This window comes from Dromiciops gliroides, chromosome 5, assembly GCF_019393635.1.
Source record: "Dromiciops gliroides isolate mDroGli1 chromosome 5, mDroGli1.pri, whole genome shotgun sequence".
NCBI lineage: Eukaryota > Metazoa > Chordata > Mammalia > Microbiotheria > Microbiotheriidae > Dromiciops > Dromiciops gliroides.
In genome coordinates this window covers 275,700,600-275,725,779 of record NC_057865.1, presented here as the reverse complement: position 1 = coordinate 275,725,779, position 25,180 = coordinate 275,700,600, and the positions used below count along the sequence as shown (strand labels likewise).

The following is a 25,180-nucleotide window of genomic DNA, read 5'->3' as shown; positions in this document are numbered from 1 at the left end:
CTTTCTTTTCCATCCCCTTTCAAGAAAAGCCAGGCCAGGCTAGTGGTTTCTCAGAAACTGGCTCCAGATGGACAAAAGTTGGCCCACTGCCTTGCCCCAGGGCAGAGCCTCAGCTCCCTGCTGTGATGTTAACAAGAAAAAAAAAAAAACATTTCACCCAGAAACCTTGCATATCTCTCAGATGGTGACCTCACAGTAATTACACCAAGATCTCCATTAAGAGACACATTGACATCAACTCTACTTAACTTCCTGACCAAACATAACAATCCCTGTACTAAGGTCACAGGTTTTAGCTTCAAAAAAACAATCCTTTGCTTAGGTGCTTGTGTATTTCTTTTCCCTCACAGGAGATCTAGAGGGAGAACAAATTAGGCCATTTGGATTTCCTTATGCCATTTAAATGGTCCAGAGGTAATCTTGGAACCTATAAAACCTGGGTTCGAATTCCTGTCTTGACTCTCCTGCTGGCTAATTGCAACATCAGTGTCCTAGCAAGATGCTTACCTGCATTGATAGAGGGGAGTCTCCTAAATCAAATCTGTGAAATCATATGGGTCCATAGCTTTATCCTGTGTTATGGACCCCTTTGGAATCTGGCGAAGCCAGAAGAGTCCCTCTTATCATAATAGCATTTTTAAATTTATAAAATAAAATAGGGGCAGCTAGGTGGCACAGTGGATAGAGCACGGCCCTGGAGCCAGGAGTACTTGAGTTCAAATCTGGTCTCGAACACTTGACACTTACTAGCTATGTGACCCTGGGCAAGTCACTTAACCACAATTGCCAGAAAGAGAGAGAGAGACAGAGACAGAGACAGAGACAGAGACAGAGACAGAGAGAGAGAAAGAGAGAGAGAGAAAGAGAGAGAGAGAGAGAGAAAGAGAGAGAGAGAAAGAGAGAGAGAGAAAGAGAGAGAGAGAAAGAGAGAGAGAGAAAGAGAGAGAGAGAAAGAGAGAGAGAGAGAGAGAAAGAGAGAGAGAGAGAAAGAGAGAGAGAGAAAGAGAGAGAGAGAGAAAGAGAGAAAGAGAGAAAGAGAGAAAGAGAGAAAGAGAGAAAGAGAGAGAGAGAGAAAAAGAGAGAAAGAGAGAAAGAGAGAAAGAGAGAAAGAGAGAGAGAGAGAGAGAGAAAGAGAGAAAGAGAGAAAGAGAGAAAGAGAGAAAGAGAGAAAGAGAGAAAGAGAGAAAGAGAGAAAGAGAGAAAGAGAGAAAGAGAGAAAGAGAGAAAGAAAGAGAGAAAGAGAGAAAGAGAGAAAGAGAGAAAGAGAGAAAGAAAGAAAGAAAGAAAGAAAGAAAGAAAGAAAGAAAGAAAGAAAGAAAGAAAGAAAGAGAGAAAGAGAGAAAGAAAGAAAGAAAGATGGCTGGATCCAGAAATAAGAAGTTATATAAAATAAAATACATAGGATTGCAAAGGAAACCAATTATAATTGAAATAGTTATCAAAATGTTGTTCATCCCTCGTTCTTGAAGGGAACCAATCACATCAAGAGTGATGTCTTGACTTGCTCATGAATTGGATTTAAGTGAGAAAGTAATGAGCCTCCCTCTCTTACAGAGACATCAAAGTCCAGTGACAAGACATAAGTCAAGACACTGGCAATGGCCCCAGTTATCAAAAGATTCTTTATAACAAGCTCACAGAGCCCCCCCCCCCCGAAATCTATCAATCAGATGGGTCTATGGACTCCAGGTTAAGACCCTCATTTAACAAATGGAATACTGTCCTTAGAGTTAGGAAGATGTGGATTAAAGTTGTGCCTCTCACAGTAGCTGTGTGACCCTGGGCAAGTCACTTAACCTTAGAGCTGTAGACAACCAAGATTCTATATTGCAGAGAAGGTGCTGAATGGCACCAGTAGAGGGAATTTCTTAATCAGTAATTCCTTACACCAATGAAATCACAGGCCACTGTAGGTTATGGAGAAGGAGGAGGAAGAGGAGGAGGAGGAACTTACCTACTTTTATAACAATATCTCCTTGACAGAGTTGTAAAACTCAAGTGAGATTGTGCATATAAAATCTTTTGTAAGCCTTGAAGCTCAATGTAAATGTGCCAGTTTTTGAAGATTATTGGAATTTTAAAAAAACCAAATGTCAAAAATTATGTTTGTATGCAATTGAGAAAAAAAAATTTTTAATGAAAAAAAAAAAAGATTAGCGCAGGCACCTAGGTGTTACAATGGATTTGGAAACAAGAAGATCTGAGGTCAAATCTTGCTTCACTTACTACGTGACCCCAGGCAAGTCACAACCTCTCTCAGTCTCAGTTTCCTCATATATAAAATAGGAATAATAATGGCACCTACTTCCTAGGATGGTTGTGAGGTTGAAAGGAGACAGCATATGTAAGGAGCTTTGCAAACCTGATATTACTACCTGATATTATTAGTGAAAAATGTCTAGGCTCATGACACTTGGGTTAGTGGCTTAAATTTTCTAGACCCCAGTTTCCTGTTTTGTAAAATGCTGTTACAAATACTTGAGCAACCTATCCCTTAGGAAAGTGCTTCCTGATTCTTAAAGCTTATCCATGTGAACTATATAAAGGTGGGAAATTGTCCAGAATGTTCTAGAAGCTCCAAAACTTTAGCCTTGCCTCTTTCTCCCCCATTCCCTTCCATCCTGCCGAAATCTACCATTTAAATAATCCTTGGGGAAACCATACTTTGCCTCATGCCCAAAATACCTGCAAAGGTGACCAGCTTGGACCTAGGCCTTTGAGCAGTCTTTAAAGAGAGAAAGGCTTTGCTTACCCTCCAAAAAAAAAATTAACCACCATTTCTCCTCTTTGACCAGAGACTTTCTATCTTTATGTAGGGCAGCTATATATTCAGTCCAAGTTTGAAAACATTAAAGCCTTTTTAAATAAACATCTGTAGAAGTCTCTTACATGACTTCCTGATGGGGAATCATGAAGAAATTCACAGCATAATGGCCAGGCCACATCCTTAAATCTGAGAGGGCTTATTTTAAAGGAAAATGTGGCTCATTAGAGAGGCCGCTCGCTGCCTGGCAGAGCCCGTGGGCATTTTGTAGGTCACTCTTATGATATTTCTCGTTAGCACCAAAGCCAATCGGTAGGTGCATTATGTGTATAGATGAATATGCCATCCCTAAGCACAATCACTCCAGTGTATGTAACACTCCCTCTACATCATTTCCTTATTTCCAAGGCTATGGGTAGAGATTGCACCTGGGGGTTCCTTGATACAAGGAGGTGAGAAAACTCACTGCCAGTCGAAGTCAGCACTTTGGAGGGGGCTGGTAACTTAAAGTATCACCTGAAGAAACAAAGAGGAAAGTGGAAGGGAAGGGAAGAAGCTTATAAAGGTCCTACTGTGGGTCTGGCACAGGGCTAGGCATTTTACAGTTATTTCATTGGATCTTCACAACAAGCTTGGGAGATGGGTACTAATATTACACCCATTTTACAGGTAAGGAAACTCAGGTGGAGAGATTTGCCCAGGGTCATGTAGCCACTCAGAGGTGGCCATCTGAACCCAGGTTTTCATATCTACTATATCACAGCCTATCAATACATAGGCCTAAAGTGCCATGGTCATTTGTGTGGATACATGCATGTATGTATTATCTGTATCTCTTTATTTACATGAAGTAATATAGCAGTCTAGCCTTGTGGGCAGAAATACTTGAGCCAAGCACCTACTGTGTTCCAGGCACTGTGTTGGAAATGCAAGGACAGATCCTACTCACAGGAAGCTTACATTCTAATGAAAGAAAGGAAGAGAGAGGGAGAGAGAGAGGGAGAGGGAGAGAGAGAGAGAGAGAGAGAGAGAGAGAGAGAGAGAGAGAGGAAAGAGTAGGAGGGGAGGGAGAGTGAAGAAGAGAGTAGGCAGAGATAGGATAGACATGTCTGTATGTATATCTTATCTATACACACACACACACACGTGTATATGTGCAGAGAGAAGAAATTTAAAGAGAATAAATACAAAAGAGTTAAATACAAGGTAAGCAGCTATGTGGCATCATGGTGCATAGAGTGCCAAGCCTGGAATTCAGAGGACATGAGTTCAAATCTAGGCTCAAACACTTAGTAGCTGTATGACCCTGGGCAAGTCACTTAATCCTGTTTCCTTGGTTTCCTTATCTTTTCCTTATGAGTTGGAGAAGGAAATGGCAAACCACTCCAGCATCTCTGTCTAGAAAAGCCCAAACGGGGTCAAAAAGAGTCAGACATCCTGAGTTCAAATCCGGCCTCAGACACTTAATACTTACTAGTTGTGTGACCCTGAGCAAGTCACTTAACCCCAATTGCCTCACTAAAAAAAAAAAAAGACAGAGATGACTGAAAAGAGTGAACAACAAAATACAAGGTAGTTTGCACTAGCAGTTTGGGGATCAGGAAAGGCTTCATGTGGAAAGTGGCATTTGACCCCAGTCTTGAAGGAAGAAAAGGACCTATGAGATTTAGAGGGAGGGAGGGAAAGAAAGGGAAAGCAGGAAAGAGGGAGGGAGGGAAGGAGAGATAAGGAAGGAAAGATGGAGAGAGAGAAAGAGGGGGACAGAGAGAAGGGGGAGGAGTAAGGGAGGGAAGAGAGAAAAGAAGGCTGAAGCTTGGCCAGCAATTGATGCAATTGCTTGTACACATCACACAAAAACCACCTGATAAGGAGTGGAGAAGCCATTCCCTAGAAGAAGTGGCCAGAGAGAGAGGAGCCTACGACTTTTCTTAAGTATATGTCAACAAGTCAATTCTTTTTGATAATCCTTGAGCTGGTTTCCCATAAATAAAACTATGCTCACTGGATGTATAGAAATAATTCAGACGCATCCTATTATAGGAATATCAAGTTCTCTCAAGCTCTAGAGAGAGCTACATCCAGGAGATCTGAAGCATAAAAAACAGATTATTTTCCCCTCAAAAAAAACAACAACATTGAAGAGATGTGACTTTGCAGCAAGACCCTTGTTAATTCTCACTTTGCTAATCCTCAGAACACACGTTGCCTTCACCACCTCTGATATTTTTAATCAAGCTTGTCTTTCCATTCTCTTGCAATGGAAAAATCCAGCAGTCAGCAGGGCAAGGTGCGCCAGGAGGTTCAGCTTTGTTTGAGGAATTGTCACAAGGGTGGGTGGCTGTGTATGAAGGACAACATCCCCCATCTCCCTCCCCCATCCCTTCTCAATGGGATCTTGGATATAAAAGGGACTACATTTAGTGAAACACAAATGTTAACCAAAAAAGCAGTCTTGGCAGTGGCTAGAGAGTTGGGCTTGAATTCAGGAAGACATGAGTTGGAATCCCACATCTGGTATGGACTAGCTGTAGGAACATTGGCAAAGTCACTTCACGTCTCAGTTCTCTGAGACTAGAAACTGTGGGGCAAGTGCCAACCTGAACTGGTACAAGGAGTTCTCTCATAAAGAGTCTCCCTACTACCAATGAAACCAAAAAGTCCAGCACTTAGCACCATGCCTGGCAAATAGTAGGCACTTAATAAATGCTTATTGAATGAATAGAATTTCCATTTTTACAGAAAAGGTCCTGGCCACAACAAAGTGGTGAAATATTATCCCAAATACTCTGAAGAAAGGAATTCATTAGAGTTGCCTACACTTCAGGCAGGAAGGGTTTTCACTATCCTCTCTTGCTAAAAGCATTCCTGACATCTCTCCAAGCTGCATGGAAATGGAAAGACAAACTTGATTAAAAATATCAGAGGTTCCTAGGTTTAAAGTTGGAAGGGATTTCTGAGACCATCAAGTCCAACTCTCTTACCTTACACATGGGGAAAGTGAGATTAAGAAAAGGGAAGTGACTTGTCCTGGGTCACACAGTTAGCAAGAATCAGAGACAGGATTAGAACCCAGGTTTTCCTCTGTGCCCTGTACCAAGCTACCTCCTAATAGGTGCATGCCTTTACTGGACCCACGCAAGCATCAAAATATTAAGAAAAATATTTATTCCTTATAATATGTTATGGTCCAGACGTCTTACTGCATATTCTTCCATAGGTGGACAATCTTAGAAATAGGAGAGCTTAATGTTGATTAGATCTAATGCCTTAATTTGGCAAGTACCTCAAACTTTACATGTTTCCTTTCTTCATCGATAAAGTTAAATGGGAATATCTAGCCTCTGGACAGGTCACTTAGCCTATCTGTGCCTCAGTTTCCTCATCTGTAAAATGAAGTGATTCAACTCTGTAGCTTCTAGGATCCTCTTGAGCTTGAAATCTAGGCTCCTATGAATCTAGCCGCAGACACTTAATAACTGTGTGACCCTGAGCAAGTGATGCCACCTCCTGGGGTCTCAGTTTCCTCCTCTGTAATATTGAGGGATGAACTATGTGGCCTCTGAGGTCCACTAAAGCTATGATGCTATTTTTTTAGTAATTTAGTAAGTGCATAATATATATCAGGCACATGAAGATTGAAATTTGATAAAGGAGCTAATTCTTGCCCTCAAAGAACTTACCATCTAATCATGGAGCCCAGACATATACACAAATAAGTCTAGTATTTGATAGCAGCAAAGGAAAGATTTGAAGGAAAATGCTTTAAGAAAAATTGAGAAGAGAGAGATCACTGTCCTCAGAGGACTGGGGAGATAGGGAAGAGAATTGAGGCAGGTTTCATAGAAAATGTGGCATCTAAGCTTGGCCCTAAAAGAAGATAAGGACTTCAACAGGTATCCCCAGAACATGATACTTAATAAATGCTTCTTGACTGAGTGAGTAGGAGTGCATGCTGGGTTTGGAAAATGGCCCATAAAAAAATCCATGGAAGTAATCACGAAAGGTTAACAAGAAATCAGGGATCACTAGAATTCCCAGTTTGGCTGCAATGTAAAGAAAGCATGAGACAGAAAACGATATGGAAACGGTCAAGAAGGTAGGCTGGAACCAGAATGTAGGCAACCAAGCTCAACCAGGGAAGGAGTTCACCTAATTCTGTAGGCACTGGGGAGCCAATGAATGGGAAATGCTGTGTTCTGCTTTGTGCTTTTGGAAGGTTGTCGTGTCTGCTGTGTTACTGTGCAGGGAATAGAGGTGGAGAATGAATGGAAACATGGAGACCGGTTAAAAGTCTGTTTCTTGAGAAGTAATGAGACAACTAATCACTAACCTAAACTATGTAAATTCAAGATGATCTCCACTCAGAGTTGGAATCACCGTCTAATGTTCCCTCACGTTATTCCTATATTACTTGTTATTTACTATTTTAATTTTTAAATCATTTTTGTCTTTTTTATTTTACTATATGGATTTTACTGTTAATTTACTGTTACAATAGGCAGAAATACTATTTCCCTGCTATAGAATAATATTTATATAGCACTTAAATAGTGGCCAAGTGCTTTCCAATTCAATGCTGTTATGAGTGACATTATTATGCCCATTTTACAGATAAGAAAAATGAGGGTCAAAGAAGTAGAGAGGCTTCTTCGTGGTCACACAGTTAATAAGTGTCTGAAGAGGGAATTATCCCCCAAGATCTTCCTAATTCTTAGGGTGGCACTCTATCCAATGTGCCAAAGATTTCAGATCTATAAGAGAAAGCCAGGTTCATCAGGACACAAGCAGCATAACCCACAAATCTGTGAAGGTCGTTTCTGCCCTCTCGACTTTGGACAGAAAGAGAATGATCACAAGATTGCAAGGTGATATCAAGATCTGGGCAGGAGAAAGTGCAGAATGAAGAGCCAAGGGCAGAAGTTGCCATGAGACTAATTGGGTTTGGTGGAAAGAAAAGCTTTCTAATAACTATAGGTGTCCAGAGGTGAAATTGGCTGCTCATCTCCTGGAGGTCCTCAGATGGCCATTTGTTGGTTATGCCATAGAGTGGATTCTTCTCTGTGTGTGGTTGGACTTAGGCCCTTTCCAACTCCAAAATTCTGCCATTCTGTGACACAGATGATTGGAAAAAGAGCCATGTCATAGAGTAAGGAGTGACAGATGAACAGTCCAAGGATTGCACTAAATCTCTTGAAAAGTTCCCAGAGGGGGCAGCTTGGTGGCACAGTGGATAAAGCACTGTCCTGGATTCAGGAGGACCTGAATTCAAATCAGGCCTCAGATACTTGACACTTACTATCTGTGTGACCCAGGCAAGTCATTTAACCCTCATTGCCCTGCAAAAAAAAAAGAAAAAGATAAAGATAAATGTTACCAGAGAGTTAATGGGAAGAGCACAGGCTCTGGAGTTAGAGGACCTGGATTCAAATCCTGCCTTTGATGTAACCTTGGGCAAATCACTCAAACCTTGTCCCAGGCCTCAGTTTCCTCATCTGCAAAATAAGGAGGTTGGAGTAAAGAATCTCTAGGGTCCCTTCCAACACTAGATCTGTGATACAGAGGAAGGCACCCAACATGTTGTATGAAATACCCTATGGAAGCATTAGGGGAAGCTAGGTGGTGCAGTAGATAAAAAATGCTGGGCCTAGAATCAGGGAGATCCAAGTTCAAATCTAGTCTTGGTGGGGGCGGGGCAGCTATGTGGCACAATGGATAAAGCACCAGCCCTGGACTCAGGAGGACTTGAGTTCAAATCTGTCCTGAGACACTTGACACTAGCTGTGTGACCCTGGGCAAGTCACTTAACTCTCATTGTCCCCCCCAAAAAAAAAACAAGAAAAAAAAAGTTAAGCAAATCCAGCCTCAGAGACTTATTATCTGTGTGACCCTGAGCAAATCACTCACTCCTGTTTGCCTCAGTTTCCTCATCTGTAAAATGAGCTGGAGAAGGAAATGGCAAACCACTCCAGTATCTCAGCCAAGAAAACCCCAAATGAGGTCAGGAAGAGTCAGACACAACTAAAATGGCTGAACAACAAATGGAAGAGAAGGGGGGAAACCATGAACAAGTCTTAAACAAGATCAAAAGCATGCAGGGATTAGTCATAGCAACAGTGAGGTCATGGATCCATCTCCCTACCAGAGTCTAAATTTCCCACCTGGGATGAGTGCACACTGATGTGAATACACATTCAGCACAATCTTCTCTACCTAATATACCTATAGTCTGATAGGTTTAGAATTTAGACCTGTGATTTCACTGATATAGAGAACTCTCAAGTGAGGAACCCCCTTCTACCAGTGCACCTTGGCACCTTACCAGCAATTTATGGTCCCAGAGAGTTGCCAACAGAGTTAAGTGACTTGCCCAGGATCACAGAGCCGTTAAGTGTCGGAGGCCAAATTTGAACTCGGGTCTTCCAGACTCCAGGACCAGCATTCTATCTACTGTGACACCAGATGCCCCATATACATGCATACATATTACAGAGTACATGGCACATAGTAAGCACTTAAGTGTTGGTTGGTTATATGTATATGTACATGTACGTATATATCTACAGACTATATTTCTACTTAATCAGAGTTTACTGCACATTCCATTGGGATTTCATCCTTTCTTATATGTTCTGAGCATCTTGGAATGCATCAGCTTCTCCCCCCTGCATGCACTCTCTATCCCCAAGGACTCTGACTGGTAACAGCATTCATTCCTTATGGGGTGCAGTCAAGAACATTTTTCCCATCCACCCTGGCTGTCCCACTGCTTTCAGGAGCTGCATGTGGCCCTGGCATCCTGAGCTGTGGCCTTGTCAGATTTCATAAAAGGAGCTTGGTTGTGGTACGGAAGCACAGTGCCAGGGAAACTAGAGAAAACAGCGCTGGGTGATTCAGCGGACTATGTTTTGCCCTCTTTTCTGAGCCTCTTACTAAGCCAATGGATGACAGTTCTTTTGGTATGAAGCCCAAAGTGATAAACCTTAGCAGTCATGAGAGGGGAAAAAAAATCTTCAAATTCTTTACAATACCAAGCAGTCACCAGGTACTCTATGCCCTGGAAGGTCTCAGCACCAGTTCAAGCTCATCAGTTAACATGCAGAGCCTAACCATCTCTATAGGATCCATAATAGAACTCGATAAAATTTCTGTATGCCTAGAAAGCTCTGGCAGCGTTTTATATTTTATAATCTTAAATTATCAGTTTCTTACTAGTACCTTGGAGAGTGATATGAAGCCCTGGGGTGATGTGGATGAATTCTGTGACTATACTGGGCAGTCACAGAGTTATTTTACCCTGGGATATGGGTGAGGCAAATAGGGGAACCAGACAGCAATGGTGGGGAAGGAACAAAGAGCCTGAGAGAAATATGATCAGGAAAAAACTCTTGGGGCAGTTAGGTGACTCAGTGGATAAAGCACCAGCCCTAGATTCAGGAGGACCTGAGCTCAAATTTGGCCTCAGACACTTAACACTTACTAGCTGTGTGACCCTGGGCAAGTCACTTAACTCTCATTGCCCCACCAAAAAAAAAAAAAGAAAGAAAGAAAAAGACAAAACTCCCCTCAAAAATAATAATGACCATAATTCACCTATCTTTTACCCTGTAATGGTCCTGAAAGTTCATGAAATCTCTAGATCATAGATTTAAAGCTGGAAAGACCTTTGGAAGCCATTTAGTCCAACCTCTTCATTTTACAGATAAGGAAACTGAGGCCTAGAGAAGCTGAATGATTTGCCTAAGTTCCCAAATTAATACATACCCAAAGTGAGAATTGAACCCTAAGCCCTCCCCACCCCACCCCCACCGAAGCTCCAAACCTAGCACTTTCCAGTGTTAGGTTCCAACATCACTTGATCTGATCATAAACCTTCTTTTTAGTCTTTGTGAGAAATTCAGAACATCCACAGCAGTCATTTCAAGCTTGTCGACTCAGTTTCATCTCCAGGCTTCTGGAGAAATATACCCATGTATCATCTTCCTAATTCTTAGTTAAGGTTCTCTTCCTAAAGCCTGACAGTTTTCTGAGCTTCTCTAATGGTTGGTGTTTAAATCCTTAAATGTAGGTCACACTTCACATGCTGCCTACAGAGTTTGCCCGGAGGCTGCCCTTTAGCTGTCTAGAGCATTAACTGGTCCTGGGCATGATGCCTGGGGAAACTGCAAAGTAGGCACCCCCCTCCCTTCATCCCCCAAGTGAGGTCACACTGAGGAGATTGACATGCTGAGGCTAGCCAAACAGCAGCTAAGGGAAGTTTCCATCCTAACCAAGATGGTAATAAAACACCAGAAGTCCTCTTCAAATAGAAAATATTTTGCTCAATGCGATTTTGATTCAAGAATTGCCATTCAAACCCTGGCTTTTGCAATTAGATGGCTGTCTCAGTAACTGTCATTGGGGAAACAGTCAAGGCAGTGGATGGGGGACCAGAGTAGGAGGAAGCCCAGTGGGGAATGATTATATCTGGGTGGCCTGGTATTGGATGGGAGCATAAGTAGGCTTGAAATTTCCATGCTTAAAGCCAAGGGGAAACTCTCAGGAGATATAATGAAATTTAATTCCATTCAACAAAGTTATTCTATGATAGATGCTAAAACTGTTGAGATTAAATTGGGCATCATTCCTGCCCTTATGGGGCTTCCACTCTAATGGGGGGAAACATACACAAATCTTTTTAGTACCAGCTAGACAGTGAATTATCTAAGTCAATGAGGTAACCCAGAAGGCAGCATTGCATAAGGGATTTGGAATCAGATGACCCAGATTCAAATTTTGCCTCCATTACTTACCATCCCTGTGGCAGTAGAGCCAAGTGGATAGAGTGCTGGACTTGGAATCAGAAAATGTTTGAGCCTGGTCTCCCTGAGTCCGAGTCCAGGGCCAGGCTATTTCTGAATTAACCAGGGTCCTACTAACCCAAGTGCTATCTGTGATGGCCATAGGCACCCAACATCAAAGCTGCTAAATACTGTTAAACTCTAAACATAATTGTGCTTATGGATTAAACTCTGGAACCAACCAATCTCTCCAAGCATCTCCCAGATGAATCCTTTACTAAACTGGCTGCCTCTGGCAGTAGCTTCCTGACCCTGGACACTGCTTAAAAGCTAAGTGCCTGAACTGCTAACCTGTTTCCCATCCAGCAGCAGTTGTGTCTGTGTTTCCCATACAAAGAGGAAATCATTAGAAACAAGTCAGTAAGCCAAATAATGATCACCATTGAATTCTACCTTGAAGTCACTAAAGCTTTTTTTGCGAGGGGGATGGCATGGGGGCTAATTTTTCTAAGCATATGTGTAGGCTGATGATAAAATCACTTAACCACTCTGGACCTTAGTTTCCCTATCTGAAAAATGAAGGGGTTGGACCAAATGAGGTCCTTTTCAGCTCCAAATCTATGATCTATAGATTCCAATTCACGTCTGGGTCTATTGCAGGGAAAACTTTTACAGGGTTAAAGATACACAAATTATTATCATCATTATTTCTGAGGGGAGATTTTTCTCCCAATCACCCACAACAATCCGGAGAGCGCCAGACAGAAGGCGGCATCATGGTCCATAGACTTATAGACTCTCGGTGTCAGCTGAGACCTTCAGAGGTCATTCAGTCCAACCTCTTATCCAGCACACCAGAGAATCATGGCATCCATCAGAACCCAGACGTTTGATCAACCAGCCTCTTCTTCTGGGCACTGAATGAAATCCTCTCATGTTGTTGGGTTTTTTAGGTGAATGTCTTTCTTAGATTCCAAAACCTCCTTGAAGATTGTTCCAAGGAGTCCAAGTGTTGCTGAGGGTAGGACTGGTGCTGATGGGACTACATGGTGCAGTGATGGTCTGCTATGACTTGCTCTGCTCCTCCACTATCATGCAGAGATTTGTACTGTTAACGCACTAGTCTGACTCACCTAAGGAGGCAAATGCTGCATTAGTGTTTACTGGGACTGGAAAGGTGGGAGGGAATGCTTAGCAGACTCTGCAGGTTTCCTTATCACCCTAAAACATAAACAGTCTCAGAGGCAATCTTTCCTAAGCAAAAGGTGGGGGTGTGGGGGGGGTGGAATGCCACAGTTAAGACTACTGCCTCTTTTGTCAAATCAACATCCATCCTGATAATGTATGTTTCACTTGTTACCAGGATTCCATCTTACATCAAAGTGCAGTCTGTAAAAACTATACCAAGGTGATAGCTTGCTTTGAAGTCCATTCTGGTTCACAGAGGCAGTTTGGGGTTATGGATTGGGCTTAGAATCTAGAAGACTGAGTTCGAATCCTGTCCATGAGTAATGTGACCCTGGGCAAGTGACATACCTTCTCTGGGTATCAGTTTTGATGCCTATAAAATGAAGGGGCTAGACTCAATGTCCTCTAAAATATCTTCTATCTTTAATCTAGGATCTTAAAATCAAAGATTTAAAATTCCTTTCTATAATCTTATAACCAGATAACTGTTAGGTATATGTCCCCATCAGGTCCATATAATATAACCCCATTTTTATAGATGGGTAAACTGAGGCCTAGGAAGGGATTTCCCCAAGGTCACAGATAGCAAGCCCCATAATTCTTTCTACTTTACTCTTCTTCCTTCCTTAGCCTTAGTTTTTTCCTCACTAAGATCTGAACCCATTTTCCATGCGTCACTTTCATTAAGGCACTTTTCTTTTTTTTTTCTTTTTCTTTTTTTTTTTTTGCAGGGCAATGGGGGTTAAGTGACTTGCCCAGGATCACACAGCTAGTAAGTGTCTGAGGCTGGGTTTGAACTCAGGTCCTCCTGAATCCAAGGCTGGTGCCTTATCCACTGCGCCACCTAGCTGCCCCCCATTAAGGCACTTTTACAATTTTCTCCTTTGCTTCCATTTCAGAAACAAAATAAATGTTTTCCACTGTTCCATTTCTACTTCTCTCTCCAGGAGTGTGAAAATTGAAATGAAATGTGATATAGTGGCCAGAGCATTGGACTTGGAGTCAGGGGACCTGGCTTCTAATCCCAGCTTTTATATTTTCTAGTTGTGAGGCCTTAGAGAGAGCCTGATATAGTAGAAATAATAATACCCACGATGTATATAGTGGGGGCAGCTAGGTGGCGCAGTGGATAAAGCACCGGTTCTGGATTCAGGAGGACCTGAGTTCAAACCTAGTCTCAGACACTTGACACTTACAGGCTGTGTGACCCTGGGCAAGTCATTTAACCCTCATTGCCCTGCAAAAAAAGATTTATTTGGTGCTTTAGGTCTATAAATCACTTTATAATGATCTGATTTGATCCTCACAACAACCCTGGGAAGTAGGTGCTATTTTTATCCCCATTTTACAGATGAGGAAACTGAGGCAAAGAGAGGTTAAGTGACTTGCCCAGGCTCATACAGCTAGGAAGTATCCATGACTGAATTTGAACTCGGGTCTTCCTGACTACATATATATAAGAGGAGAGGGAAAAGGGAAGAGAGGAGAGGGGAGGGGAGAGAGAGTTTTGAGGAGGAAGCTAAACAGAAGAAAGGTTTCCCATAGAGAATGACACACAAGCTGCACCTTGGAGGAAGGCAGAGCTTCTAAGAGAAGGGAGGACATTGAGGGCAAGAGGAATAACCCACAGGTACACAGATGGGAGCTCATGTCTCATAGGGAAGTAATGGAAAATTAACCCAGCAAAGAAGGCTTCAGGCCTTTGCTCATAAACAACAGGCTGCCATTGGAATCACTCAACCTCTAAGCTTATGTGGCTTCCTTTTTAAGACAGGAACAGTAGCAATTGCCCTCCCTACCTCACAAGTTTGTTGTGGGGAAATTTCCCTGTAGCCCAGAAAGCACCGATGACATGTGAGTTCCTAGGAGAGTTTGGTCTGGGAACACTACATCATCTGGGAGAGTACCCTTTCCTAGTTCTAAAAGAGAATGTCTCTCTTGGATTTCAGCCAGGATACCCCCCCCATCATCAGAGCCTTGCCCCAAAACTCCATTCTGCATTAAGCACAGTGATATAGTGAACAGAAAGCTGATCCTGGAGCCAGGAAGACAAGGCTTCAAGCCCCAACTCTGACACATACCATTTGACTCTGGACATGTTACTTAAACCTTCAGTTAGATAACTTTCTAAGCCTCTAAAGTCATGAAGGGGTCAACCTGCTTTGGAAGGGGAGTTTCCTCACCTTTGAGTTCCCCACATTAATGAAATCATAGGTTCAGAGCTAGGAAGCTATGCATTCTGAATAGGGCATATACTAGCAGGCACCATGGCTATGCTGATATGCAGAATGACTTCCTTCCCTTCCTTTTTTCATTGTTATAAGAGATGGCTCACTTAATAGGGCAGCAGAGAGGATGTACATTTGGAAAGGACACTGACTAGCTGCATGACCCTGGCCAAGTCTCAACTTCCCAAACTGAAAAAATGAGGTGGCTAAACTACATGGGCTCTCTGGTCCTTTCTAGTTCTCAATCCATGGACTTACATAAAAACAAAAGTTATCCCCCAAAAAAATGTAATCTAATTGTTTTTGAAGAAATGCCAGTGGAAGAGCAGAAGGGGATGATGCTATCACCAAGGTGGTCATAAAGTGCGAAATTCGGCCAGAGGGAGACCAGAAAATGTCAAGTCATGCAGACTTAATTGGGTTCCACTTAACAGAGTGTTTTTATGCCTGCTGCTGCAGCTGATTGTGTCTGAGTGACTAATGCCTTTCTCCTCAGCCAAAATGCTGGTTTGTGTTTGAAACAAGATGCAGGTGTTAGAGAAGAACCGAGGCCCAGGCTTCTGTGGAGGACCCTCTCCAGTATATGTGGGAAGTGGGGAGCATGAGAGATTATTGATAAGAATATTAATAATAGCTAGAACGTATATAGCACTTTAAGGTTTGCTAAGTGTTTCACAAATCGTATCTCATTTCCTCCCAACAACCCTGGAAAGTAGGTAGTGTTATTATCCCCATTTTACAAACGAGGGAACTGAGGTAGATAGAAAGGTTAGGTGATTTGCCCAGTTTTATATAGCTAGCTAGTTTCTGAGTCTGGATTTGAACTCAGATCTTTCCTGATTCAAGATCCAATGCTTTCTATCCACTGCACCAACTTATTAACTTCCTTGCCACCAAATGGGTGTGGGGCAGATTTTCCTGACTTCAAGGCTGGCTCCCCATGGGATCTACTGCTCTGCTTCTCATACTTTGTAATTACTTTGTGTCTTGTTTGCATTCAGAGAGTCCTCCCTTCAGAAGAAGGTAAGCTCCTTGAGTGCAGGGGCTGTTCTTCTATCTTTGTCTCTTTGGCACGGTCCCATCTGGCCCATAGAAATTGGTAAATTACTGTTAGATTGGATTGAATTGACTCCGTCCTGGTTGCCCCGAGTTATTGACACGCAGAAGAAGGTTGACAATATCCCTCACCAATTCTGGGGGGACTCTGAGGTCTTTTCCAACTTGATGATTCTGTGATTGCCTAAACACCCAAGGAGTGTCCTGGAAAGTATACTAAAGGAAGTCCCGGATCTAATCATGTTCCACTAAGACCGTCCGTGACCACAGCACTTTCTCTGTGTATTTCAAACACCCTCTGTTTGACATCTAAAATATGTGTAACGATTGGAATGATGCCACCTGCTGGAGACTTACTGTAGAAGAGTTCCACCCATGAAGCGAAGGTTTTTGAGGGCAAGACCAGGAGTCTTTTCTTTGGCGTCAGGAAGTGACACGGGCGAGTGGGAGGAGGAAGGAAGAGACTGGCGCTCAGTCTGACGGTCTTTCCTCTGGACTCTGGTGGAGAAGGGAGCTAGAAATGTGCTCTCCCTTTAATAGATAGGAATCTAGGCCTTTCTCTCTCTCTTTACCAGATTCTTATTCTCTTTAATAAATGCTTAAAAGTCTAACTCTTGCTAAAGCTTATAATTTATTGGCGACCACTCATTAGATATTTTAGACAGTTTAGCTAGAATTTTAGCCCTTAACATATGGTAGAAAGAGACTTTGGAGCTTCTACTGCTCGTTATATGGGTGACCTTCAATAAGTTACTTAAACTCCCTGGGCCTCGGTTTCTTCATTTGTAAAATGAAACGTAAAAAAGATGACCTCTTAGGTACCCTCTAGCTCTCACTCTATTTGTAATCCCACAAAATTTCATTGGGGGAAATAGATATCTCATTATTATACTGTAAATTGCATGAGGGTACAGAACATCTCTTATCTAAGTTGTTCTTTCCTCCTCCCCCAGAGCCTAGTGCCACTAGTGCTCTGCACACAGTAGACACTTAATGTTTACTGAATCAAAAAGAGAGAAGATTTATTTATCATCCAGTAAACAAGTTGAGATCCCCACTGGTTATAAACTAGGGTGTCTAATGAATAACTAATGCCTCTTGTCTGGTTGGTGTTTTCTGAATCACCTATACTGCAGATGGCATAGTTCAAAGTGGCATCTAGCCCACCTCCTCCCATGTTCCCAAGGGTTTTCTAATATGTTTTGTCATTTGAAATGGGCCCGTTGTTAACTGCTTTTCTCCCCTTTCTTTTTTGCAACAGAATTTAGCCTACGAAATTATCCTGACACTAGGACAAGCGTTTGAAGTGGCTTACCAGCTCGCGCTCCAAGCAAGAAAAGGTGGGCATTCCTCAACGCTCCCAGAAAGCTTCGAAAACAAACCCGCCAAGCCCATTCCCAAGCCGCGAGTTAGTATTCGCAAGTCAGTGGTAAGTAGGAGGGGGTCCCCAAGTCTCTCGAGCCATCATAAGGCATATATTTATGCCTTCCTTTCCCTCCTCAAGAATCTGTGCTATTCTGATGCCACAGATATAGCCGTAATTCCTCCCTCACCAACCAAAAGGGAGATCAACTAGAAGGCATCGGACGCCAGGGGAAAGGCACTAGAATTAGAACCTAGAAGAGTCAGATTGAAATCCCAGCTCAGCATCTGGTGCCATGCCTTGCATTATTAGAAGTGTTTCATGTTTACCGAACACAGGGCTATGCAACATACCAGCCATATGACCTTAAGCAAAATAGTAGGCAAGAGAGCACTCCATACTCAGAGAATATTGGCTCTGGAGTTAGAGGAGTTAGAATCAATTCTCACCTATATTCATTCTGGGAGTGAATCTGTAAGCCTGAAAGCCTTATTGAATTTGGCTTTCCACCTTTCCTTTGGTAACCTCGGGAGTCTCAGTCCAATTTCGAAGATCATAGATTCAGAACTGGAAGGGTCCTCTTCAGAAATACTGAAGACCAGAGTAGGGAAGTGACTTATAAAGGGGATCACAGTCTCATAGGCCTGAGCTGGAGGGGACCTCGGAAGCAATCTGGTTCAATCCCACCATTTTCCAGATAAGCAAACTGAGTTGTAAAGTGGCTTGATCGACATCACAATGTAAATAGATGTCAAAGGTCGAATATGAAGCCAGGTGCTTTTACTACAAATCCAGCCTTTCTTTATGCTGCGCTGGGGGTGGGGGTGGGAATCAAGTGTCTGGCTCTCATTTAGAGTCACTAATGAACATATAAGTGATTGTGGGAGTGGATGGAATTGAATCCATCTTTTTATATGTATGCCCAATGCCTTGCTCAATGCCTGGCACACTGTTGTTGTTTAGTCATTTTTCAGTCATGTCCAACTCTTTGTGACCCCATTTGGGTTTCCTTGGCAGAGATACTGGAGTGGCTTGCCATTTCCTTCTCCAGCTCATTTTACAGATGAGGCAAGTGAAGCAAGCAGGGTGAAGTGACTTACTCAGGGTCACACAGCTAGCCAAATTTGAACTCAGGTCTTCTTGACTCCAGTCCCAGCACTCCATCCAATGCACCATGCTAGGTGCCTGGCACACACAGCAGGTATTTAATAAATACTCGTTGACTAATTGAGTTGCCCTCTGTTATCAGCATAGAGAGACTTTAGCAATATCACTCATTAATTCTGGTTGGTATAGGTATTACCATGGGACCTCTCTTCCTACATCGCCACATATATGTGTTTGTATGTCTTGTACATGTATGAGTACATACACATACGTATATTTGTGTTTATATGTCCGTATGTGTTTGTGTGAGTGGAAACGGAGTAGGGAGAGCAAAGTTTTCACGCTTATCCCTCCATTCTATAGTAAACACATGGGATTGTGGAGCCAGAAGCCCTTTAATCTAACCCACTCCCTTTACAGCTGAGGAAACTGAGTCCCAGGGAGTTAAGTGCCTTGCCCAGGGTCATCCGGGCAGCAAGCAACAGGGCCTCAGAGGCCAGGGCCTATTCTCTTTCCATTGTTCCAAACTACCTCAATAATCAACTTTTCAAAGCTTTCTCTCAAGGACTAAATCTACAACCACCACATACTTTGTGAGGTGCCTGGGGGAAATCTAATATAAAAGACCACCTGTGTGGGAATCCAAGAGTGGTTGCCTCCTTTTCCAGGCTAAAACTCACGTCTCTGCACAAAGTGAGGATTGCCGGCAATGTGGGTAGATGTGCTCTGTAGCAGGCATACCCTATAACCTGGCTCAATTTACCTGAAATGTGGCCAGCTGCATCCCCTGCCACATGGGAGGGAATAGCCTCCTTTGATCGGCTGCCACCTTTCAATTGGGAAGACTCCACTGGGGTATAGCCCCATAGCTGTAGGGTGGGACACATGAGCAGGGACGGCCCTACCACTTCTCCAACCACCCTCCTTGGCAATGTTCCTCTGCTCCCAGACATGTCCTAAAGGGCTGGTCCTAAAAGGCTCCTGTCTGACTCCTAAGGGGCCTTTTGGTAAGAGTGGCTTGGCATTGTGCATGAGAGCCAGGAAGATCTGGGTTCAAATCCTGCCTGAGATAGCCTGGCTGTGAGACCCTGGGCATGTCTCAGTGCTCTAGCCAGATCTATAAAACTACGTTCTAGAGAAGGTGCTCAGCTGCATTGGTGGAGGGAGTTTCCTATAGCAATGCGATCACAAGTCCATTTCCTAAGCATACTCGCCACATAGTTCCCCCAGAGAGACAACATTGTAGTGTGATGGGAAGAGTATTGAACTGGAGGGGGCAGGGCATATTACCCTGAATTCTAATCCTGCCATTCCAAATCCCTTTTTAGGCACACACACACACACACACACACACACATATATATATATATGTATATATATATATATGTATATATATATGTATATGTATATATATATATATGTATATATATATATGTATTCCCCCTTCCTTTTTTCAATAAGCATTGGCGTCATTCACCATTATAATTCACGATCCCCAAAAGAAAGGGTTCAATTACATGATCTGTAGGGTCCATTCTCCTAAATCTAGCCCACCCGTGTGACCCTAGTCAAGTCCCTTACCTCTCTGGGCCACAGTCTCCTTGTCTGTAAAATTAGGGACCTGGACTGAGTGGCCCCCAAGGTCCCTTCCAGCTTTAAATCTCCAGTCCTCTAAACAAACAATCCCACATTTTATAGATGAGCAAATAGAACCCCAGGAAATTTCAAGGATTTTCCCCGAGGTTATACGGATATCAAGCATCAGGGGTAGGATTTTGATCCCAGGCCTCAGACTATAGAACCGGTGCTCTTCCCACTTAACCACCTCTTCCACTTACCCATCTGTAAATGAGGTGGTTGGACTGGCTGCTTTTTTAGGTCCTTTCCAGATCTAAATCTAAGGTCTGAGGATTCTATTATCTGGTCTTTGGTCCAGATGTTGGTGTCACAACCAAGACAGCCCCAAACACTGCATACACAAACATATTCATTCATTCACATTCATTCATTCATTCATTCTCTCTCTCCCTCTCCCTCTCTCTCTCTCTCTCTCTCTCTCTCTCTCTCTCTCTCTCTCTCTCTCTCTCACACACACACACACACACACACACACACTCTTCTCCTAAGCTCAGGGAAAAGTCTTCCCCAGTCAGGGGTTGGTGATAATTAAAGATTACTGCTAACCCCACATGGTGTGGCAGCCATTCTGAAGCCTTGGCGATGGATTGATAGACGATTAGCAAGTTTTCAATGTGCTTCTTGGTTTCCCCCTTACACCTCTCTGCCCATTTTCACTGCTGGCTTGATAAAATTATTCATACCAAGTACCTACATCCAACACTAATCGGGTCCCTCAAGACATCTTTCCGAGGAACATAAAAGATTGGGTGACATAAGGGCTGATAGAATATTCATTGAAGAGCCTCCACCAGGGACTGGGAAAATGGAGGATGGAGACTGGTGTGCATTCACTGCCTCAAGGTCCTATCTGCTGTACACACACACAACTGATGTCATTGTTCACATTAATTTCCCCTGGCTCCATTTCCTTCTTGTTGAGAAAAAATTTAGTTGCTCCTGAAGATATGTATAATCTGCAGCACAGTCTTGTAGGTACATAGCTCAAAACCTACTCTGAAGGTTGTGAGATGGACACAGATCCACAGCCCTGAAGCAGCAATCTGAACCTCGTGATAGCAGCAAATACAGAATGAACAAGGAATGACCTTGTTGAAAACTCACCCCCATTCCATGAGTGAAACTTGCTTAGGAGGCCACCAGAACAACCAAAAATAAGATCATGAACTAGTGATCAGAAGAGACCTTCGAGGTCAGCTACTCCAACCCCCTCATTTTATAGACTGGGGAAACTGAGGCAGAGTCCAGTCAATCAAGATCAGAGTTTTAAGTGATGGGCAGGATCTTAGAAAATCTCTGATCTAAACCTCTCATTTTACAGATGAGTAAACTGAGGCCCAGAGAGGTTAAAGAGGCTTGCCCGAAGCATGTTAGTGGCGAGAGCTGAAAGAACCTAGGTCTCTCTCTGCCTTCTGGCTCAGGGAATCAGGGATCACAGACTCGAAACAAAAAAGCCTTAAAAGTCATCTGGTCAAATCTTTTCATTTAACATTTGCAGGTAGTAAAGGGGCAACGCTAAAATCCTAAATCAAGTCCCCCCAAGTCCAAATCCAATGTTCCTTCCATTGTTGCTCACTGTCTCCTCCTCCCCACATCCTACCCCCTCTAAGTGGATGAATGCAATGGGCCAGGAAAGAGCCAAATGATGATACAGTGGCTTGAGGAGTCTTCTTAACTGCTACAATGCACCCTAGGGATCCCCCTCTTCTTATACCCCAACATACAGGAAACATCACCAATTTATAGCATTTGATTTTGATTTCTCTCTTTATGTAATCACTTCACTGAAATCTCGATTGGAAATGGAATTGATCCAAAATGGCTTTTTTCAACATGTTTCCCAGGAAAACTGTCAGGGGTAGATTGAGTCCTGATCTGCATAGAGAGACATAAGGGAAAGGGCCCTGAGATTAAAATCTGCAAGCGCTGGGTTCAAATCCTAGGTCAGTATCAAGTGCGGTGTCTTTTTGCATTGGGCATAGTGATATGAGCCAGTGCAAAGAATATGGGCTCTGGGTTTAGAAGAGTTAGATTCGAGACACCACCTCCCTGAGGCTCACTTCTTCCTCTGTAAAGTAACAGGGTTTAGACTCAGTGGCCTCAAAGGTCCCTCCCAGCTCTAATCTATGATCCTATCACCCCATGGCTGGGGTTTGACTCTCAAGTTGCCATTTACCAGCTGTATGATCTGGGCCAAGTTGCTTCATCTCTCTTTTGTTAAGTCATTTTTTCAGTTGCATCTGATTCTCCGTAACCCAATTTGGGGTTTTCTTGGCAGAGATACTGGAGTAGTTTGCCATTTCCCTCTGCAGCTCATTTTACAGATGAGAAGACTGAGGCAAACAGGATTAAATGACTTGCCCAGGGTTACCCAGCTTGTAAGCGTCTGAGGCCAGATTTGAACTCAGGAAGATGAGTCTTCCTGCCTCTGGGCCAGGCACTCTGTGCACTATGGCACCACCTAGCTGCCCCTCATCCCTCTAATCTTCAGTTTCCTCATTTGTAAATAGAGGGGGCTGAACTTGATGACTTCCAAGATTCCCTTCCAGCTCTGAATCTGTGATCCCTTTCTGAGCCTCAGTGACAACATCTCTCAAATGGGGAGAATAGTAATACTAAGAATTGCATCATTTACCTAGCTAGGTTTCCAGGTGGAAAGTACTTTGTTTATGGTGAGCTGCAACCTTTCAAGGATGCCTAAAGTAAAAATGCCCATCTGTCTTTGTTTTAAAGCAGATAGACCCTTCGGAGCAAAAGACTCTCGCCAACCTACCCTGGATTGTAGAACCGGGACAGGAAGCCAAAAGGGGAATAAATACCAAGTATGAAACTACAATTTTCTGATACTAAACCGCCCTCTCGTCCTTGTTGTGCCTTGCACAAGCAGTCACAGCCCAGCCTTCCTTTGTGGCGACCTTTCCACCCCGCCAACAGGGAAGCCTGCGCTGCCCACGTGGCCTTGTCACTCACAAAAGGCCCCGTGCACCAGCTCTTTCTGGCAATGTTCTTCCTGAACCAATGACCGAAGAATGCATCCAAGACTTTCCCATTGCAATCCGTAAGAGGAGGGAGTTGAGAGCCCCCCCCACACCATTTCCCATCCCACCACCAGGCCTCCCCAATCCTCCCCCACCACCAACCCCAACAAGGCATTTCTAGTGACACTTGCCACCGTGCTATCCTTGGTTGGTTATTTGGAGATTGTACTTTTTATTCTTCTTATTTTCATTTTAAAAAGAGTCTCTAACGCTTCCGAAGAATACAAAAATTTGGGCTTCTTTTTTCATCGTTGGCAGTTTTAAAATGACATCAGAAAAGACCTTGCGCCATATAGTATTTGTAAACTCACGGAATTGCTACCTATCGTTTATTGTAGGCAGACAAAAAAAATCCCAATAATTGCCAAGAAATTCCATTTCCTAATTTCTATACTTGTGGGTTTTCTATGTCATCATTTGTGTCATGGTAGCCTATAAAAATAGCCTTTAATCCTATGACAGAGTGAAAATTTAAGAATGGTTTAAAAAAAGAGGAATTTATGCACAGATGTGTCTCTTGTATTAAATATTTTTATTAAAAGAATGTCTCATTGATGCAACAATAAGGAACTGAGGTTAAATGTTACAGGATATTTCTGCTTTATTTTGCATAATGAAATCTCTGCTGTTCCCTCTTTAAAAAAACAAAACAAAACTGGAGCAGCCATGGCCACAGGGGCACAAATTGCTCTGTGTAGGCAGAGAAATCAGAAGCAGGCGAGTCATTGCACTATGGAGAGCTAGCATTGAGATGGAGGATATTGCTGATAGCTGTGAACCCTGCAAATATTTTTTAAAATCTTTATGGCGTGTATTTTTTAAAAAATACATTTGGGACCTAGGGACCTTGCTATCGAGATTTCTGTGGTGGAAACCGTGTTTGAGAAAAGTGTTGATAAAATTCTATTGCAAAAACCTTTTTTCTAAAAAAAAAAAAAAAAAAGCAACAAAATGAAACACATGCAAAAAAAACCAACTAAAAAGAAGAAATTCCAAAGTAATAAAACTCTTTTCTTGAAATGAACAACAACAACAAAAAAAGAATTGACCATTTGCTTACTATTTGATGAAATAAAATTTACTTACATTTCTTTAAGGTATTTTAATTTTTTTAATGTCTCTGTGGAGTATTTGTATGATACCATAATGTATATTTATGTAGAACTGAATTATTAAAAAAATACAGTACCAATATCATTATAGACAAAACTGGCATTTTACTGTATATTGTTCTAACCAGTCAAATTGTGAATCATTTTGAAGTTCATTATAGCGATATTGATAAATTGTGTGGTTGTCTTAATGTTTTTTTAATTAATTAACATTATTTTAAATCTAACTGAGCTTCTCAGTTATGCTCATCATTTGGTGAATGCCAAAGATGAATAACTGAACTTCATTTTGAACTGGTCAATGAATACAATTTAGTTGAATCTGATTATAGCTCAGTGATACCAACTTTTAATACCATTATTAAATTACTTGAACAGAAGAGTTCCTTGTACATATCTCGCCTATTCACTGTCGATATGTATGTAGTCATTTGACAGTAAAAATAACACTAAAAAAAATATGGTACCCAAAGGAAATTGTATAGGAACTAAGCAAATAATAGCCTCATTGCAACAGAATCATATGTGTAAATATGCTTGGGCTTCCGGTTATAAATTTTGTAATTTTGTCATTTATATCCTATAAAAGCACACATAATAATAAAATGGAAGTTGTACAGTCACTGATGCTTGGCATCATTCTGTGCCTCCCACCTCCCAGATTTGAGGAGCAGAAAAAATAAAGGCCCACTCTGTGAAAAAATCCACAACTAAGGGGTTTTCCCTTTGTTCCAAGTTCTCAGACTCTTCCTCTTTGCTATTTCTACTCGGGCTGAGAAAGGAACACTGACAAGCCTCTCTCTGGCCCTCGAATTAGAACCAGTAGTCGAAGTTGGCTCTTTATAATCCCCCTTTACCCCCTAGAAGGTGAATTTCCAAAGACCAGGAGTTTATGGGGACCACACTGGG

At 42.5% G+C, this 25,180-nt stretch overlaps 1 protein-coding gene across 1 annotated transcript in view; it reads left to right on the top strand.

Moving 5' to 3' along the window:
- ANKS1B (ankyrin repeat and sterile alpha motif domain containing 1B) overlaps positions 1-24,481 on the top strand; it is a 1,325,415-nt gene extending 1,300,934 nt beyond the window's left edge. The window contains 2 exon segments of the mRNA XM_043965259.1: positions 17,275-17,442; positions 22,855-24,481. Coding sequence (XP_043821194.1) covers positions 17,275-17,442; positions 22,855-22,965 — 279 coding nt within the window. The 3' untranslated portion in view covers positions 22,966-24,481.
- The last annotated feature ends 699 nt before the right edge of the window (positions 24,482-25,180 follow it).